The following is a 20,857-nucleotide window of genomic DNA, read 5'->3' as shown; positions in this document are numbered from 1 at the left end:
TTTGCACCCATCCAATGGACAGAGGCTGCTGACCCCCATGGTTGAATTAGGGAAAAGCTGGAAGAAGCTAAGGAGGAGGGTGACCCTGTAGGAGAACCAGCAGTCTCAATTAACCTGAACCCCCAAAATTTCTCATACATTGGGCCACCAAAAAGGCAGCATACACCTGCTGATATGTGACCTCTACAATATATACAGCAGAGGATTGCCGGGTCTGGGTTCAGTCAGAGAAGATGCACGTAACCCTCAGGAAACTGGAGGACCCAGGGAGTCTGGAAGTCTGTTGGTAGGGAGGGGATAGGTACATCCTTATGGAGACAGGAGTTGGGGAGGAGGCATGGGATGTGGAACAGTTGGAGGGTGGACCAGGAAGGGAATAAAATCTGAAGTGTAAAAATATAAGTAAAGAAATGAGAGAGAGAGAGAGAGAGAGAGAGAGAGAGAGAGAGAGAGAGAGAGAGAGAGATTTTTTAAAAGAAAAATTATAAAGATGTTCTTAAAAGACAAAATTATAGGGCTATCTTGTCTGGCCTGTATGGGAGAATGTACCTAATCTGACAGAGACTTGATGTACCAAGGTTGGTTGGAAACACAGGGGACTACACCCTCCCAGAAGAGAATGGGAGATGGGAGAGACTCTGTGAGAGAAGGACTTTGAGGAGGAACAGCATTTAGGATGTTGAGATTAATTACTTAATAAAAATAAAAAAGAATTTGCTCAGAGGTTAAGAGACCTTGTTGCTCCTGCAGAGGACCAGGATTCAATTCCCATTTTTCATACAGTGGCTCATAACAATGTATCCATGTACTACATTTCTAGATATCCGATTCCCTCTTCTGACCTCTGTGGACACTAAGCATATACATGGTATATATAATGAGATAAATGTAGGCAAAACATTCATATACATAGAAAAAATTTAATATAAAAATGTATAGTTCCTCAATAATTTGTTCTATGTTAAACAGTATTTTAGGGAAGCAGATTTCTGAAATGACAGATGTGGGATTTTAAAAAATTTTGCCTAAATTGAAATGTCCTCTCATTAAATTCTAAGATTGATATTTATTTTTCTGTAAAAAAAAAAAGTTTCTATAACAACAAAAGAAAGTATAAGGAAAAACATCTTTAAGAATATATCTGCCATTCAGTATGGCTTTTTCCAAATTTAAACTAACTTGTATTTTAAAACAATTTGTATAAACACAATCACTTCCTAGGAAATCCATGCACTAGAACAGGACTTTATTGATCTTTTTTTTCTCCTGCCTTGTCTTCACTTCTATGAAGCACCCTCCTCTGCAATGGTCTAAGATATCTCACTTCAGTCCCACTGATAAATGTAGCAGATTGTAGTGCCACAAAAGATTAAATTCTGAGGCTTCTCTTAGACAAACAAAATGAAGGATTCTGGGGGTGTCTTCTAATTTCTTTGTGAAACTCACCTGCTTCCACCTGTGTCCTTACCTGTGACTTCTGGATACTTGAGCAGGAGCAGCAGAGAGTACCTCAGGGTTGTGCTTGTTGTCTCTGTCCCAGCAGCAAATAGATCAGATGCTGTGAAGATCAAGTTCTCACAAGTAAACTCTGTCTTTGGGTTGTGCTTTTCCTAGAAATGGTTTGAATGTGTTATCCAGCAAATTATGTATCAATGTGCTTAGCAGAGTGAATAACATTACTTACATGTGACAAGTTTGACCTGACAGACCTTGGAGAGTATAGCAGGATAAGAAACTGACCTGTGTTCAGGATATATGTAGACCCCCCCCAACCCCATCTTCCAATTTTATACCCAGTTTCTTGTATGAAAAAAAAATCTTTTGTGACACTCTTCAGCCAGGTGAGACATACAGCCTACTGTGCTCCCAAACATACATAAACAAAAGAAATGGTGCCCCATTTCCCTTTTGTAAAAAAAAAAAATGTTTTACTCAAAATATACATAAGGAGAAAAAGCAGACAGTATGTGATATGGGGCTACTCATGCAGATAAAGGTCTCAATTGTAAATGTGGCAAAGAACGGGAAGGTCTATGACTCACCAGGCAAGTACACTGCTTGAATAAGGATAATAAATTCATTACACTGCTAGCGTAAACATACAGTGCAGTGGATCAGAATGGAGAGTTAACAAAACAAACAAAGACCTTACATTTATAATGAGTGCTGACAGTATTCAATGAAAATAAGTGGCTTTTCAATAAAATGGAGCCATGACAAAAGCATTTATTCATATAAGTGCCTGATAGACATCAATCCACAATTTCACATCCATGTCAATTCCCTTGAAGTTACACTCAGTTAAGACATCTTTCATGCTTGGCACTATTTCCTTCTCAAACCACAGCCTACATTTTAGAATTCATCTGAAAGCCCCTCACCTGTCACCTGTACACAGCTAATGTTTTAAGATTTGATGTTTTAAGATTCAGTTTGCAGATGTTGTAGGTAGTCTGGCTATCTGGAGCTGCTTTTCTAAGTTTCCATGCATTATCTACAAAGACAACATTCATCTTTATATTATGGCATGACATTATTCTGAGAATTTTGGAGATGTTTCTGTTTGATGGACCCATTGCATTGTATGTCTCTTCATCAGGGTTATTTTTATCTAAAAAATAGGGTCAACATAGACAAATTACTAAACTTTTCATTGTCTGGAATGCTTATTGCAAACGCATGTACACATTAGGTGCATGAAGTACTTGTCAATCAGTGCTGGTCTGAACCATTTAAATATCACTGTAAACACAGTCAATTCATGCAACAAAAAAAAAATGCTCAAGCAGTCAAATAACTAAATTGGAGTTTTATTATCATTTTACCTGCTCCATTTTGATCAGGAAACAATCAATAAAGTCCCGAGGATTGTTAATATCCAGTGACTCTTGATGCTGTATTACTTTTGCCAAAAAGTAGTGTTTTGCAAAGGCAAAATTTTTAAGTAATTTTCTGTGTTTTCCTGGTAGATAATCAATGATAGCAGGAAAATTATTGCAAATCTACAAAAGAAAATAATAGAAGCTTAAAACAAAGAATGTATGGATGTGTACTGTATAGTACACCTTGGCCAGGAAGAGTAAATACAAATATAAGTAATATATTATCCATCTTGATGAGTGAATTACGTTTTATATAGAAATTCTTTTTGCCTGTAAAAATTTCTACAGAAGAACAGAATAAGAATTAGAGCAGGGAAAGTCTCAAGGATTCTTGAATTACAATTGTGAACCTGTGCAGAACAGCTAGATGATTTCTTCAAGATCATACAAAGATTAGACAAACTGTAAGATGTGTCAACTCAGCACAGGGAAAATTTGACAGGACCCACACATCACTCATATTTTTTCACACCTATGCCAACTATATGGCTACTTAAGATGTCAATTGTTGTTTAAATACCAGTGCTGTACTCCAGGGTTCCTAGCAGTTTCAATCCCAAACACCGTCTTTACTTGAAGAAAATGTTCTCATTGCAAATTATGGTGTTTCTGCTAAGTGTTTTTATAACCAGGTCTCTAAAATATTTGATGGAGCCTAAGCCTTGTTGCTAACAGAAGATTTCAACAATGAAATAAATGTCCACTGAGTTATGTATCTTCTAAGCACTGACCTATTGATTTATAGAGGAAAGTGATTTAAGGTTTAATAGAAAATCAGTGAACACTGTTCTAAGAGCCTACAGTTAAGCTTTCATTTCTCTAAAGAATTTTTTGGAATTTCATGAAGCATACATCTCTAAGTGGTTGGTGAGTTTGTTTTGTTTTGTTTTATTTTGTTTTGTTTTTAAAGAAAGAAACTTGAACTCACCTGAATCCAAGGAGAACTCAGAATCTCTATATTTTCATTTAAGATGTCTAGAAAGGTAAGAAATTCTTGATCTTTATAGTCAAAACGATTCTGGAAAACAATGGAGCAGATGACATTGCAAGGAGCACAGCCCAGGATGAAGGTGGGATCACAGGGCACACCTAAAGAATTGGGAAAAACTGTAAAATGCTACTGAAATATATGTGTGTATATAAAATGACATCTCTTGGCAGATAAAGAAACTGATGACAATTTAAGCAAGTCTTACCCACACACAGCCTGATAGACATAACAGTATGGACTATACCTTTGCAACATTTTTATATTTAATGTAAGTCACTGATCTGGCCTTCCATCTAATTCATGAATTTAAGTATGCTCAGTTTTCATCTCATATCTGGCCTTTCACACCAGGCATCTGCTCTTTTGGAAGGGGAAAAATACTTTGCAAATCTTCAGTAATGCAAAGCTAGAAGTTAGTCATGTCTGTTTGTTAAGCCTCTAAACAACACAGTACAAAGATGAATGGGAGAGGAAGGCAGTATGGATCTGGGAATAGTTTGAGGATGAGTATGATCAAAATGCAATGTACAAACTAATAAATAGAACTAATAAAAATGAAAGAGAAAAAGCATCCTGGTCCAAAAAAGGCGGGGGGAAATTATTGGAACCTAGAAACACTTACATGTAGCAGCTAAAAGATTCATGTATTTAGCCAGTAGAATACAATAAATAGAGATTGTGTCAAGTTTAGGTATTGGGGAAACTAACATGAGAATGAAACACATCTTTGTTATGTGACATGAAAATTGTGTAAATAAGCATTAAATATGAAATTGATTTCTTAGAGCAAAGTTAAGATGAGAACTTTTGTTTGAAATATGCCTCCAAAATAAAGCAAAGAAAAGTAAAATGTAGGTAAAGTTTTAATTCTTTCTTCTATGTCTAAAAGTCTCCTATAATCCCACCCCCCACCCCCATTTAAAAGAAGCTAAATGGGGCTGGAGAGATGGCTTAGTTGTTAAGAGCACAGACTGTTCTTCCAGAGGTCCTGAGTTCAATTCCCAGAAAACACATGGTGACTCACAACATCTGTAATGGGATCTGATACACTCTTCTTGTGTGTGCCTGAATACAGCTAGAGTGTGCTTGCATAAATCAAATAAATAAATAATAATAATAAAAGAAGCTAAATCTCTGAAGTACTTAATATCGATTATCAATGTGACAGGCTTTCACATCACCAAAAAGAGGAGCTTCTGGACATTTTAGTAGAGTGTGATGACCCATCCCATTGATTAGCACTATTCCATAGGCTTAGGTGCTGGAGTGCATAAATTGAAGGGAATTGGCCAAGCAGGAGCATTGTTTTCATTATTGTACTCCATATTTACTTATATAAATATAGAGTACTTATATACATATTTTATATAAATTATTTTATTTATTTACATTCCAAATCTTGCCCCCTTCCCATCCCCCTTCCCAAAGTTCTTAACTCCATGTCCCCTCCACTTTGCCTCTAAGAGGGTGCTCCCCTACCCACCCTCCTCACTTACATGCCCACCCACCCCCACCTCCTCAGCATCCCCCTTCCTGGGGCATCATCTCTACAGGATTAAGCCCATCCTCTCCCACTGAGGACAGACAAGGCAGTCCTCTGCTGCATATGTGCCAGTGACCATGGATTAACTAGGAAGTGATTCAAGTTCCTCTTCTGTAAAATTTGATCATGATAGATTATAACCAAAATTTATGATCACAAATTACCCTCCTTCAGATGTTTTTGTTGGGTATGTTATTAAAGCAACACTATAGCATTGCTGGAAATGTTGTATCAATAAATATTTTGTTATGTCAAAGGACAAAATAAAGTGTACTTAAGGCAAACAGAAGAATGTGTGGCTCAAAGAAGAAATCTGATTTTTTCTTCTGTTAATGTGAAAAACAGCATTTAAAAATGAGGTCATGTTTCACTGTGAAAAGTACTTCAAAATCTTTGTAAGCCTTAGAGTGGGGAAAACAATTATTGCCATAAATTTGTAATCTCTAATACAGCAAATAAAGGGAAATGAGATAAATGAAGATAGAGCCAATAATGAAGCCTAGTTATATACATCACCAATAATTGAACATTAATTTTTAAAATCATGTGATAACATACATTTATTCAAAAATATAAATCTATAGCATAAAACAAGTCATTTATTCTGTTTAATAAATTATGCTATGCTTTAAAAAGAACATGAACTGATAAATCTTTATTAAGATATATCCAAATAAAAATGTGTTTTGCAGCAACATTCTGTCAGAATTTTATGCATGGATGCAGCATATGTCAGCTGTACAACATAGTCCAACTAAAGACAATTGTACTTTGTGGTTGCTTTTCTATACAAGTATGATGCTGTGATTACATGCAACATGTATGCTAGTGAAGTTAATATTTATACTAATGGAAATTACCATCCTTAAATAGTCAGAAAATAAGCTCACAACATAGTCATATAATTATTTTGTTATTTGAAGACAAAACAGGTAGAAAAGATTGACATTTGGTGATAATTTATACCCTCTACAATAGACACAATCTCACTATAAAACAAGTATCACAGATATATAAGCTCTCCTATTTTTGTTACAAATCACACTTTCAACATAAAGACTGAGGCAAAACATAGAATGAAATCTCTAGCCAATCTCAAAATTTCTTAAGGATCTCATAAAAATATAGAAGTCTAAGATAAGTGACACCCACCATTGGTTTTCCTCAACTCATCTACAAGATATTGAGCCTCCTCTTGAACTCGGTCCTCAATGCTCCTCTTCCCCATCCCAAAGTTTCTCAGTGTCATGAGTGAGAAGCGTCTCATCTCTTTCCAGGTCTTTCCATTGCTGAAAACAACTCCTAAAAGGAAGAGCATAAATGAGTAGGGAGTTCCCAGATAATGGTGCAATGAGTGGTTGCCACACCAAAACCCAAACTGGGATTGAACAAGTTTCAAGTCAGCTTTCCATCCGTATATTTCCTAGGACCACAGTCCAACACACATACATGAACACAAGCACATGAGTACAGTTGGATGCATGGACACTTAGGCACATGGACATATTGGTCATGGACATTTACTGTTATGCCCAGATCTCGAGATTCCCAGAAGAGCTCAAAAAATTACCAATCTGATGTAGTGAGACAAAAGAGTCTTTAGTATATAAACCTGGTTCAGATCACAATCCATTTCTACTACTCAGGGCAGGATTGCAATGCCATGTCTAGGGGCTTGAAATTTTTATACAGAGGCAAATTCTGGGGCTTCAAGGTTAGATGACAGGGAAGGTGATAAGGGAAGTTATCTCTCAAACACAATACCGTTTGTTTTGGCAGTGGGCAGGATTACACAACTGGAGAGGGAAGCTTTTTTGGCTTTTATGGTGCTATCAGGGACTCGCGTTTTTACAAACTGGCCACAGCTGTCTGGGGACACTTAATTGCCCCAAAGTATAGCGCTTATCTCTCCAAGGATGTTTTGTCTTTTGCTTTTCCCAAGGACAGTGACCACCTGCATTGGGAAGTGCTTAGCAATCCCAGCAGGCAGATTTCTGAGTTCAAGGCCAGCCTGGTCTACCAAGTGAGTTCCAGGACAGCCAGGGCTACACAGAGAAACCCTGTCTTGAAAAACCAAAAATAAAAAAATAAAAAAGAAGTGCTTAGCCATCCATCAGAGCAGGTGCCAGCCTCGGTGACATGGGGGCTGAGAGTTGTTGCTGTTTATCTGTTCTCAAGCTGGCACTTGCCGTTCCCAAGAGGGGCATTTCATTAGGGAGTATCACTATGAAATGGGAAAAGCCCTATTTTGGTGCCAGGCTGTGCCTCCTCTGAAAAGTCAGGTGGTGGGCCTAAAACAGCAATGGGGTGAGGGGAAGCATATGCAAGCATCAAGTTAGTGCAAGGCATGGGGAAGCTTTGTGAGTGGTGAGAGTTCAGGGGCTGGCTGTCCAGCCTCTTTATTACCATAGTTTTTCTTAAACTTATCAGTCACTGGAAAGACTCCTCTTCCAGCAAATTCTTCTCCATGATCAATCAAGGCTTCTTTCACAGTTTCATATCCATGCAACACCACAGTGGGCTTCCTGCCCAAGTACAGAGTGAACACAGTGCCATATACTTTTGAAAACTGGAAAACAAAAAAGAGATAGAGATTAAAATGTAGTAAAAAGATGTCAGTAGATGACAGGCCACACTTACCACCTCTCTGCTTTATCCCAGCCCCCAACTCAGGGAGATACACACTGATCAAGAACAGGACATGCCTACCAGAAGATCAGGTAGGCTTCCCTACTCTGTTATACAGATACAATACTCATGGCTTGCTTATCACAATAACAGACAATCTTCTCCTTACCTCAACATCAGCATGTATTCCCCTTAAGTCCGCCACTTTTGCAAGCCAGAAAATCAGGCAACAAAGAACAAACATACTCACCAGTGAAATTCTACAGTGGAAGCAGAAACCAAAGGAAAAAACCACTCACCCAGCCAAGACAAACACAGAACTTTAACACCTAGACCTATAATCACCCCAAATTCAGATAGATAGATGCCCTGTAGGAACACAATCTATAATAGCTAAGCCAATATGTCTCCACTGAAGCCTATTTATCCTACCACAACAGGACCTCAATATTCTAGCATAGCTGAAACACAAGAAAGAACTTAAAGCCAGCTATGTGAAGATGATAGAGATCCTTAAAGAGGAATAAATCACTTAGAAAAATCCAGTGAAACAAAAACAATTAGAGAAAAGGAATAACTCCCTCGGAGAAAACCAAGAAGCACAAACCATTGGAGAAAATAAATAAACACATTAAAGAAAGCCAAGAAAAAGAACCTATGCCTGGAGCAGACCTAGGGTGCTAGCTGTGCACCCACTCCTAAAACACCCAGTGGGAGCCCTACTCTCAGGTGCTCTGAAATGCCCAGGATTGCAGGTGAGGCCACAACATCTGCCCAACACCTTGAGTAACTGGGACTGCTGGGATCCAGAGATGCAGAAACCCCCACCCAACCTGTGGCATGGGTTTCTTCCTGTTTGAACCTGTGCTCAGAGCAGATCTGGGGTGCTGACTCTACACACACTCCTACAACATTCAGAGGGAGCGAGACTCCCAGCTGCTCTGAAGCGCCCAGGAGCACAGGTGCTTTGGATGTGCCCAGGATCATAGAACCACAAGATCACAGTGAAAGCTTGACTCTCAAGAGATCAGACACACCCAGGATCACTGAAGCTCTGACATACCCAAGATCACAGTTGAGACCACAACATCTTTCCCAACACCTGGCATAACTGGAACACCCCTCCAACAGGAACCAGAGAAACACAAATTCCTGTACAGCCAGAGGCAAGGATTCCTTCCAGCTTACACCTGTCTTCAATGCAGACACAGGCCTCTGACTACTCACTCACTCACTCCTGCAACACCCAGAAAAATCTTGACTCCCAGGAGCTCTAACACAACATGATCCCAGGAGCTTAATCACCAGGAATTCAGGATTTCAGAGGCAACTCGACTCTCAGGAGCCTGACACACCCAAGATCTCAGGATCACAGGATCCCAGAATCACAGGATAACAGAGATACCTGGACTCTGAGAATCACAAGAGGAACAATTTCCAGTCAGAGACAGCAAGGGCAGTTAGTACTAGAGATAACTAGATGGCAAGAGGTAAACACAAGAACATAAGCAACAGAAACAAATGCTACTTGGCAACATCAGAACATAGTTCTCCCACCACACCAAGCCCTGGATACCCTAACACACCAAAAAAATCAAGATTCAGACCTAAAATTTCATCTCATGAATATGAAAGAGGAATTTAAGGACATAAATAGCTCACTCAAAGTAATACAGGAGAACACAGGTAAAAAAAAAAAAAAAAAAAAAAAAAAACAGAAGTAGAAGTTATTTAAGAGGAAACAAATAAATCTCTTAAAGAAATATAGGAAAACACAATCAAACACATAAAGAAATTGAACAAAACTGTCCAGGATCTAACAATGGAAATAGAAACATTAAAAAAGAAAAACACAAAGGGAGACCAAAAAACACAAAGGGAGATCAAAAACCTAAAAGAGAGAGAGAGAGAGAGAGAGAGAGAGAGAGAGAGAGAGAGATCAGGAGTCACAAATGCAAGCATTACCAACAGAATAAAAGATATAGAAGAAAGAATATCAGGCATAGAAGACACCCTAGAAGAAGACATTGACACAGCAGTCAACGAGAATACAAAAATCAAAGAACTCCTAACTCAAAACATTCAAGAAATCCAGGACACAATAAAAAGACCTAACCAAAAAATAATAGGTATAGAAGACAATGAAGATTCTCAATCTAAAGGGCCAGCTAACATCTTAAACAAAGTTATAGAAGAAAATTTCCTTAACTAAAGAAAGAGATGCCTATAAACATACAAGAAGTCTACAGAACACCAAACGGAAGGGACCAGAGAAGAAATTCCTCCCATCACATAATAATTAAAACACAAAATATACAGAAAAAAGAAAGAATATTGAAACTGGTAAGAGATAAAGGTCAAGCAACATATAAAAAGAGACCCATCGAAATTATGCCAGACTTCTCAACAGAGACTATGAAAGCCAGATCTTGGGCAGATGTCATACAAACCATAAGTGAACAAAAATCCCAGCCCAGGGTATTATATCCAGCAAAACTGTCAAGTGCCATAGAGGGATAAACCAAGATATTCCATAACAAAACCAATTTAAACATTTTTTTCACCAATTCAGTCCTATAGATGATAAGAAAAGGAAAACTCCAACACTGGGAGGGAAAGTACACTCAAGAAAAAGCCAGAAACTAATCTCACAACAAACTCAAAAGAAGAGAACCACACAAGCATAACTTCACATCTAACAACAAAAATAACAAGAAGTAACAATCATTGCTTAATATCTCTCAACATTAATGGACTCAATTCTCAATAAAAAGAAATAGAATAGCAGGCTCAATATAAAAACAGAACCCAGCATTTTGTGGCACACAGGAAACACATTCCAGTGAAAAAGTCAGATATCACCTCACAGAAAAAGGCTGGAAAATTTTTCCAGGCAAATGGTCCCAATAAACAAGCTGGTGCAATAATTCTATTATACAGTAAAATAGACTTTCAACCAAAAATTATCAAAAAAGATGGAGAGAGACATTACAGAAACATCAAAGGAAAAATCAAACAGAAATAAACTCTTAATTTTGAATATCTGTGGTCCAAATGCAAGGGTACTCAAATATGTAAAAGAAACATTACTGAAGCTCAAAGTGCATATTGAACCTCACACAATAACAGTAGGAGACTTTAACACCCCATTGTCACCAATAGAAAAATCATGGAAACAGAAACTAAATATAGACACAGTGAAACTAACAGAAGTTATAAACCAAATGGACTTAATAGATAGCTAAAGAACATTTCATCCTAAAACAAAAGAATATGCCTTTTTCTCACCACCTCATGATAACTTCTCCAAAACTGACCATAATTGAACACAAAACAATCCTCAACAGATACAAGAAGATTGAAATAATCCCATGCATCCTATCAGATCACCACAGATTAAGGCAACTAGAAAAACAACTGGAAGCCCACATACACATGGAAACTGAACAACTCTCAACTCAGTGACAGCTTGGTCAAGGAGGAAATAAATTAAAGACTTTTTAGAATTTAATGAAAATGAAGGCACAACATACCCAGACTTATGGAACACAATGAAAGCAGTGCTAAGACGAAAACTCATACCACTGAATGCTTCCATAAGAAAAAATGGAGAATGCACACATTAGCAGCTTAACAGCACATCTGAAAGTGATAGAACAAAAAGAAGCAAATACACCCAAAAGGAGTAGATAGCAGGAAACAAACTCAGGGCTGAAATCAACCAAGTAACAACAAAGAGAGCTATACACAGAATTAACAAAACCAGACGCCGGTTCTTTGATAAAAATAAACAAGATAGATAAACCTTTAGCCAGAATAACCAGAGAGCACAGAGACAGTATCCAAATTAATAAAATCAGAAATGAAAATGGAGACATAACAGAAACGGAAGAAATTCAAAAAATTATCAGATCCCACTACAAGAGCCTCTAATCAACAAAACTGAAAAATTTAGATAAAATGGATGATTATTTAGACAAATACCACATACCAAAATTAAATCAACAGCAGATGACCCATCTAAACAGTCCTATCTCCTGTAAGGAAATAGAAGCAGTCATTAAAAGTCTCCCAACCAAAAAAATCCTCAGGACCAGATGGTTTTAATGAAGACTTTTATCAGACCTTCAAAGAAGACCTAATACCAATACTTCTCAAATTACTTTATAAACTATAATCAGAAGGAACACTACCTAATACCTTCTATGAAGCCACAGTTACAATATACCTAAGCCACACAAACATCCAAGAAAGAGAACTTCAGACCAATTTCCCTCATGAAGAATGATGCAAAACTACTCAATAACTTCTTGCAAACCTAATCCAAGAACACAGCAGAATGATCATTAACCATAATAAAGTAGGCTTCATCCTAGGGATGCAGGGATGGTTCAATATATCAAAATTTATCAACGTAATTCACTATATATACAAACTCAAAGGAAAAAATACATGATCATCTCATTAGATACTGAGAAGGCCTTTGACAAAATGACACCCCTTCATGCTAAAATTATTGGAGAAAATAGGAATTCAAGGTTCACAATTAAATATAATAAAGGCAATATACAGCAAGCCAATAGCCAACATCAAACTAAATGGAGAGAAACTTGAAGCAATCCTACTAAAATCATGGACAAGACAATGCTGCCCACTCTCCCCCTAGCTATTCAATATAGTACATGAAGTTCTAGCCAGAACAATTAGGCAACAAAAGGAGATCAAAGGAATACAAATTGGAAAGAAAGAAGTCCAGATATCACTATTTGCAGATGATATGATAGTATACATAAGTGACCCAAAAAATCCACAAGAGAGCTCCTACAGCTGTTAAACAACTTCAGCAAAGTGCCTGGATACAACATTAACTAAAACAAATTACTAGCTTTCCTCTATTCAAACAATAAATAGACTAAGAAAGAAATTAAAGAAATGACACAGTCAGAAATAATATGAAATGTTACCTGTGATGCTAATCAAGCAAGTGAAAGATCTGCATGACAAGAACTTCGAGTCTCTGAACAAAGAAATTGGACCTTCTTTTCTGGGCCCGAGTGCTCAGCAGATCCTGGAAGATAGCTCTGCACCAAATCTCACAAAACCTAGAGGAAGCAGGGCTCTCAGGAGCTCTAATCTCAGCAATATCTTAGGTAAAGAGGCAGCAACACTCACACCAAACATGGAATAAGTGTGACCCAGGAATTCACTCCTGGGCTGGAACACTGGTTCCTTCCAGTCTGGGCGCAAACACAGAGAGGATCCCGGGAGGCAGCTCTGCACCCAACCTCACAAAACCCCTAGGAGGCAGGGCTCCCAGGAGCTCTAACACTGGCAGTATCTCAGGTAAGGAGGCAGCAAGACTCGACCCAAACAGGGAGTAACCAGGACCCATGGGGACCCAGGAAATCAATCACTCCAGGCCAGGAGCACTGGTTTCTTCCTGTCTCCACCTGAGCACTGAGCAGATCTTGGGCCTCAGCTCTAACCCCAGAAGCAACACTCATCCCAAACAGTTCTGACAAAACCAAGGTAATAGGAAACACAGGCTCTAGTCAGAGAAACACAGGTGCTCAGGTAGCACCAAGGAGATCCAGAAGGTGAAAGGCAAGCACAAGAACACAGGCATCAGCAACCCAGGGTACTCGGAATCATCAGAACCTAGTTCTCCCACATTAGAAAGACCTGAATTACCCATATCACCAGGAAAGCAAGAGTCAGATCTAAAATCACTTCTAATGACAATGATAGAGAACTTTAAGAAGGACATAAATAACACCCTCAAAGAAATTGAGGAGGACACAAGTAAACAGGTAGCAGCACTTAAAGAGGAAACACAAAAATCTCTTAAAGAATTGCAAGAGAACACAACCAAACAGGTGAAGGAATTAAACAAAACCATTCAGGACATAAAAATGGAAGAAGAAACAATCAAGAAATCACAAAGGGAGACTACCAGGGATATAGAAAACCTAGGAAAAGAAATCAAGAGTCATAGATGCAAGCATCATCAACAGATAGAAGAGAGAATCTCAGGTGCAGAAGATACCATAGAAAATATTAACACAACTGTCAAAGAAAACACAAAATTCAAAAACTTCTTAACACAAAACATCCAGGAAATTTGGGAAACAATGAGAAGACCAAACCCAAGGATAATAGGTATAGAAGAAAGTGAGGATTCCCATCTTAAAGGGCCAATAAATATCTTCAACAAAATTATAGAAGAAAACATCTCTAACCTAAGGAATGAGATGCCCATAATCATACAAGAAGTCTACAGAACGCCAAATCGACTAGACCAGAAAAGAAATACCTCCTGTCACATAATAATCAAAACACAAAATGCACAAAACAAAAAAAAAGAATTTTAAAAGCAGTAAGGGGAAAAGGCCAAGTAATATATAAAGGCAGACCTATTAGAATTACACCAGACTTCTCACCAGATACAATAAAAGCCAGAAGATCCTGGAAAGATGTCATACAGACCCTAAGAGAACATAAATGCCAGCCCAGGACACTATACCCAGCAAAACTCTCAATTACCATAAATGGAGAAGCCAAGATATTCCATGACAAAACCAAATATACACAATATCTTTCCACAAACCCAGCACTACAAAGGATAATAGCAGGAAAGCTCCAATACAAGGAGAGCTATTATACCCCCAAAAGAGCAAGAATGTAATTTTCTTCCAACAAACCCAAAAGAGCATAACCACACAAACAATGCCTCCACTATTAACAAAAATAACAGGAAGCAACAATCTCCTCTCCTTAATATCTCTTAACATCAATGGACTCAGTTCCCCAATAAAAAGACATAGGTTAACAGACTGGATATGCAAACAGGACCCAGCATTTTGCTGCATACAGTAAACCCACTTCAGTAACAAAGACAAACACTACCTTAGAGTAAAAGGCTAGAAAACAATTTTTCAAGCAAATGGTCCTAAGAAACAAGCTGGAGGAGCCATTCTAATATCAAATTAAATCAACTTTCAATTTAAAGCTATCAAAAAGAATAAGAAGGACATTTTATACTGGTCAAAAAAAGTCAACCAGTATGAACTCTCAATGCTGAACATCTATGCACCAAATACAAGAGCATCCACTTTCATAAAAGAAATCTTACTAAAGCTCAAAGCACACATTGCACCTCACACAATAATAGTGGGGAGACTTCAACACTCCATTCTCAGCAATGGACAGATCAAGGAAAAAGAAACTAAACAGAGACACAGTGAAACTAACAGAAGTTATGAACCAAATGGTCTTAACAGATATTTATAGAACATTTCATCCTAAAACAAAAGAATATACCTTTTTTCAGCACCTCATGGTACCTTCTCCAAAATAGACCAAATAATTGGTCACAAAACAGGCTTCAACAGATAAAAAGAAATTGAAATAATCCCCTGCATCCTATCAGATCACCATGGTCTAAGGCTGGTCTTCAATAATGACAAAGACAGTGAAAAGCCCATACTCACATGGAAATTGAACAGTACTCTACTCAATGATAATGTGATCAGGGAAGAAATAAAGAAAGAAATTAAATACTTTTTAGAATGTAATGAAAATGAAGACACATCATACCAAAACCTATGGAACACAATGAAAGCACTGCTAAGGGGAAAACTCATAGCTCTAAGTGCTTACAAAAAGAAACTGGAGAGAGCATACACTAGCAGCTTGACAAAACACCTGAAAGCTCTAGAACAAAAAGAAGCAAATACTCCCAAGAAAATTAGACAGGAGGAAAAAATTAAACTCGGGGCTGAAAACAACCAAATAAAAACAAAAAGAACTATACAAAGAATCAATAAAACCAGGCTCTGGTTCTTTGAGAAAATCAACAAGATAGATAAACCCTTAGCCAGACTAATCAGATGGCAGAGAGACAGTATCCAAATTAATAAAATCAGAATTGAAAAGGGAGACATAACAACAGAAATTGGGGAAATTTAAAAAATCATCAGATCCTACTACAAAAGCCTATACTCAACAAAATTGGAAAATCTGGATGAAATGGAAAATTTTCTAGACAAATAACAGTTACCAATGTTAAATCAGGAGCAGATAAACCATCTAAACAGTCCCATAACCCTGAAAGAATTAGAAGCAGTCATTAAAAGTCTACCCACCAAAAAAAGTCCAGGACCAGATGGTTTTGAACATAATGTTACATGAGGACCCAGCTATACCACTCCTGGGCATGTACTCAAAAGATGTTTCAACATACTACAGGGACACATGCTCCACTATGTTCATAGCAGCCTTATTTATTATAGCCAGAAGTTGGAAAGAACCCAGATGTCCTTCAACAGAGGAATGGATACAGGAAATGTGGTACATTTACATAATGGAGTACTATTCGGCTATTAAGGACAATGAGTTCATGAAATTCTTTGGCAAATAGATGGAGCTTGAGAATATCATCCTAAGTGAGGTAACCCAATCACAAAAGAACATACATGGTACTCACTGATAAGTGGATATTAGCCCAAAAGCTCACAATACCTAAGACACAATGTATAGATCACATGAAACTCAAGAGGAGGAAGGAAGACCAAAGTGTGGATGCTTTGGTCATTTTTAGAAGGAGTATCAAAATACTCAACCAGAGCTCCTAGGGTCTAAACCTCCAGCCTGAGAACACAAAGGGAGGGACTCGTGGCTCTGCCTGTATAGGTAATTGAGGGTGGCCTTGTTAGGCATCAGTAGAAGTGGAAGGCCATGGTCCCCGAAAGTATGGATCGCTAGTGCTGGGGAATGTGAGATCAGGGAGACAGGATTGGGAGAATGATGGGAGCACACCCTCATAAAAATAGGAAAAGGAGGTCTGGGATAAGGGGTTTGGGGGGACAATGTAATAGGAGATAACAGTGAAAGGTAAATACATAAAATGCCAATAAAAAACAGATAATGGATCTGGCAAACAAAAAAGATAGTTTACTTATGTCAAATTATTTTCAAAAATTTCCAGGAGATGCTTATTGGCTAAGACCTTATTTTAAGCTCTTCACAAAAGAATTTAAGTCTCTGTTTAATATTCTCAAGAGAGATGCAAATCTTAATTTCCCTCAACAATTAATTGACAAAAGAGGAGTAATTTTACAAAAAGGGGAAGAAGCTATCATTAATCAATATATCATATACATTGATTAATTGTTGGCTGTTTTATAATAGTTCTTTGATAAAAGAGATTATTAACAAAGATTTATATTTCTTTAAATAATGTCTTCATGACTCTCTGAAGGTGGAAAGAACAGCTGTTGGCACTTCTGTCCTGATTTTACAAGAACTCTGAAAAATTGGCTTTAAAAACAAAAGAGGGGAAACTATACCCCAAGAATGAGTCTCCCAAAAATACTCTCCATCATGTCTTGCTCACTTTTAACTTTCTAAAACTAAAAGCTCATGGCAAATCTGCCACTGACTGCCTCTGGCATCACTGATATCAATAAAAACTATGCCACAGCTATGTGGAACCACCCTCTTACCCTTAAATGGAATCGCCAGGACTCAGTTCTCATATGGAGCTGAGGATTGATATGCCTGTTTGATAACACAGAAGGCACAACTAAATGGCCACCAAAAAAATTAATGAAATAAGTAGATACCCCTCAAAACCAGGCCCAATTATAAATAAGATGAATAACAATTGACAACCAGGGAAGAGAAATTTCCCTGAGAAATCCCTTCTTTTTCCTTTCCAGGTAAAAATGAATCACCCGTGATGTCCCTCAACAGAAGAATGGATACAGAAACTGTGGTACATTTACACTATTGATTACTACTCAACTATTAAAAACAATGATTTTATGAAATTTGCAGGCAAATAGATGAAACTTGAAAATATCATCCTGAGTGTGGTAACCCAGTCACTAAAGAACACACATAAGTGTTCCACTGATAAGTATATGTGATATGTATAAGTGATATGGTATCCATTGTTAAGTGGATAGTAGCCAAAAAGAAGCTCAGAATACTCTTGATACAACTTACATATCATATGAAACCCAAGAAGAAAGAAGATCACACCAAAGTGTGGATGCTATAGTCCTTTTCAGCAAAGGGAAGAGAATAATCTTTGAGAAGTAGAGAGGGATAGAGAGGAGAGATCTGGAAGAGAGAAAGAGGATGAAAAGAGGGGCCATTTCACATATGGGCGGAGATGGGGAGAAGTACAGAGGGTCAGGAATTTGAAAGTAGGTATGTAGCAGTGGGGGAGGGAGAACTGGGGGTAGCCACTAGAAATTCTCAAATGCCAGGAACCCAAGAGGATCCCAGGACCCCACAGGAAGGACATTAACAACCAAACTTTGGACTGAGCACAGGGACCCCAATGGAGAAGTGAGGGCAAGGAGTGTAGGGGCTGAAGAACAATATCAACCAAACAAACCCCCTAAAGCTCCCAGAGATTAAACCACCAACCAAAGCATAAACAAGAGGGGGAACCCATGGCTCCAGCTGTATATGTAGCAGATAATTGCCTTATCTGGAATCGCTGGGGGTGGAGCCCCTTGGTTCTGTGGAAGCTTGATAACTCAAGATAGGGGAATGCTAGGGCACTGAGGCAGGAGTGGATGGGCAGGTGGAGGAGTACCCCCATAGAGGCAGGTAGTGGGAGGAGGGGGGTTGTGGAGGGGAAACTGAGAAGGGAGATGACATTTGAAATGTAAACAAATAAAATAACCAATAAAAATGAAAAATATAAAAAAAGAAAGTTAATAAAACACAAAAAAAACAAACAAGGTAAAGTTAACAAATAAAACTGTTCAAGAATTGAAAATGGAAATAAAAAAATAAAGAAAATACACATGAAGGAAATCTAGAAACAAAAATTTTAGCACTGCAATTGGGAACTGCAGAGGTAAGTTTCACAAACAGGATAAAAGAGATGGCACAGAGAATCTCAAGAATTGAAGATACAATAGAAGAAATGGATACATTGGTCAAAGAAAATGTAAAAATCTCAAAGAAAAAAATTCTGACAAAAAAAAATCCAGAAAATCTGGGACACTCTGAAAAGAACAAGTCTAAAAAGGAAGGAGAATAATATCAACTGGAAAGCCCAGAATGTATTTTCAACAAAATGACAGAAAAAAAAATTGTAACCTAAAGAAGGAGATGCCTATAAAAGAAAAAGAAGCATACAGAACACCAAATAAATTGTACCAAAAAATAAAATCCCCTTGTCACTTAAATAATCAAAATATTAAACATACAGAACAAAAAAAGAATATGAAAAGATGAAAGGAGTTAGACAGTGGTGATGCACACCTTTAATCCCACCATGCAGGAGGCAGAGGCAGGGAGATCTCTGAGTTTGAAGATGGCCTGGTCTACAGCTTGAGTTACAGGACAGCAAGGGCTACACAGAGAAACCCTGTCTCAAAAGACCATACCACAGAGACACTTGCTCAACTCTGTTTATAGCAACTTTATCCATAATAGCCAGAAACTAGAAACAACTAAAAAATGAATAACAAAATTGCGGTACATTTACACAACAAAATACTACTTAGCTTTTAAAAACAAGAACATCATGAAACTTGCAAGCAAATGAGTAGAACTAGAAAATTTAAGCCTCAGTGAGGTAACCCAGACCCAGAAAGATATGCATGGTATCTGGAACCCTGAAAAGAATAGCTTGTTTCTGGTGGAGCACTGGCTAGAAATGGCCAGAGACCCTGCAAGGGACAGCATACATTTCACCACACTCCCAGACTCTAGGCTCCTGACATGTGGTCTAAGACCTCCATTGATCAGCACCTTTCAGCCATGTAGGGCAACGCCCCTACCAGCCCCTCCACAGGTAGAGGGCATGACTACAGGCCTCAGAACCTCAAAAGATTTTCATAATAATGAAATACCTAAAGGCCAGAGGGCAGAGCATAGCCAGTTAAGTATTCTTTCCCAAACCCATTTAACTCAGGTCTGCCCTAAGATGCGGGGGTAGTACAACAAAATTCATCTACTTTCCGCCATGACAATAAACCTTTAAAACCAGGACTTCCTCGTGTCTTTGGGGCCCTGTTGTGGGAAACGTTGGAAAAAGCCTTTGACTAATGAGCCACTGCCGCCACCTAATCTTCCCCACTAAAAGACTTCTCTACATTCCTACTTTGGAAGCCACCAACACAAGCAAGCTAGCCAAGCCAGCCAAGCGAGTGCCTGTAACCAAGAGTCTCTACCCACAGGGCGCTGTCAGGGCTTCTATCCCCCTCATTCCTCTCGGCTACCCTTGCATCTCTGTTCTTTCACAGCTCCCAGCAGTGTCTGGGGGCCCAAGAACAGAGACCACAAGTCTCCAGGTCAGATGCCTCGGCCCAGAGACCCCCACTCAGGAGCCCCCACAGGACTTCAGACTGAGATCTCTCCACACCCAGGTGGAGCCCCACAGCATCTGCCCGGCACCTCGTGGAGTGAACTCAGTCAAATTTCTGAGCTTCTGCTCCCCAGAGCCACAGAAACCACAACAACCCAACAGAACCCACACCTGCCCATGGGTGAGCTAACAGCCCCCCAATGGTATGTACTTATTTATAAATGGATATTAGCTATAAAAGTAAAGGATAACTATGCTACAATCCACAGACCCATAGGAGCTAAGTAACAAGGAGGGGACAAGGGAGGTTGCTTGAATCTCATTCAGAAAGAGAAATAAACATAAACATTGGCAGGGAATGAAGAGAAGAAACTGGATAATAAAGAATATGGAGAGGGGAATGGTTGTGGGGATCAGGTATACATTCAGGGGAGAGGGTTGGAGAAAAGAAGAGAAACAGGAGGAAGCACCTCAGGGAT

General features: G+C 38.4%; 1 protein-coding gene across 2 annotated transcripts in view; it reads right to left on the bottom strand.

Moving 5' to 3' along the window:
* The window catches only part of LOC117710720 (cytochrome P450 2C19-like), a 47,603-nt gene that overhangs the window by 19,572 nt on the left and 7,174 nt on the right, over positions 1 to 20,857 (bottom strand). For both annotated transcript variants that reach the window (XM_076920343.1, XM_034505872.2), the window contains exons 2-6: positions 7,823 to 7,985; positions 6,569 to 6,718; positions 3,811 to 3,971; positions 2,826 to 3,002; positions 1,469 to 1,610 (exon numbers count right to left, since the gene is read on the bottom strand). In XM_076920343.1, the coding sequence (XP_076776458.1) occupies positions 1,469 to 1,610; positions 2,826 to 3,002; positions 3,811 to 3,971; positions 6,569 to 6,718; positions 7,823 to 7,985 (793 nt within the window). The remainder of the gene's footprint in view (positions 1 to 1,468; positions 1,611 to 2,825; positions 3,003 to 3,810; positions 3,972 to 6,568; positions 6,719 to 7,822; positions 7,986 to 20,857) is intronic.

The sequence above is a fragment of the Arvicanthis niloticus genome, chromosome 1 (genome assembly GCF_011762505.2).
Source record: "Arvicanthis niloticus isolate mArvNil1 chromosome 1, mArvNil1.pat.X, whole genome shotgun sequence".
Taxonomy (NCBI): domain Eukaryota; kingdom Metazoa; phylum Chordata; class Mammalia; order Rodentia; family Muridae; genus Arvicanthis; species Arvicanthis niloticus.
Note: the sequence above shows the minus strand (reverse complement) of the source record. Positions and strands in the feature narration are given on the sequence as shown.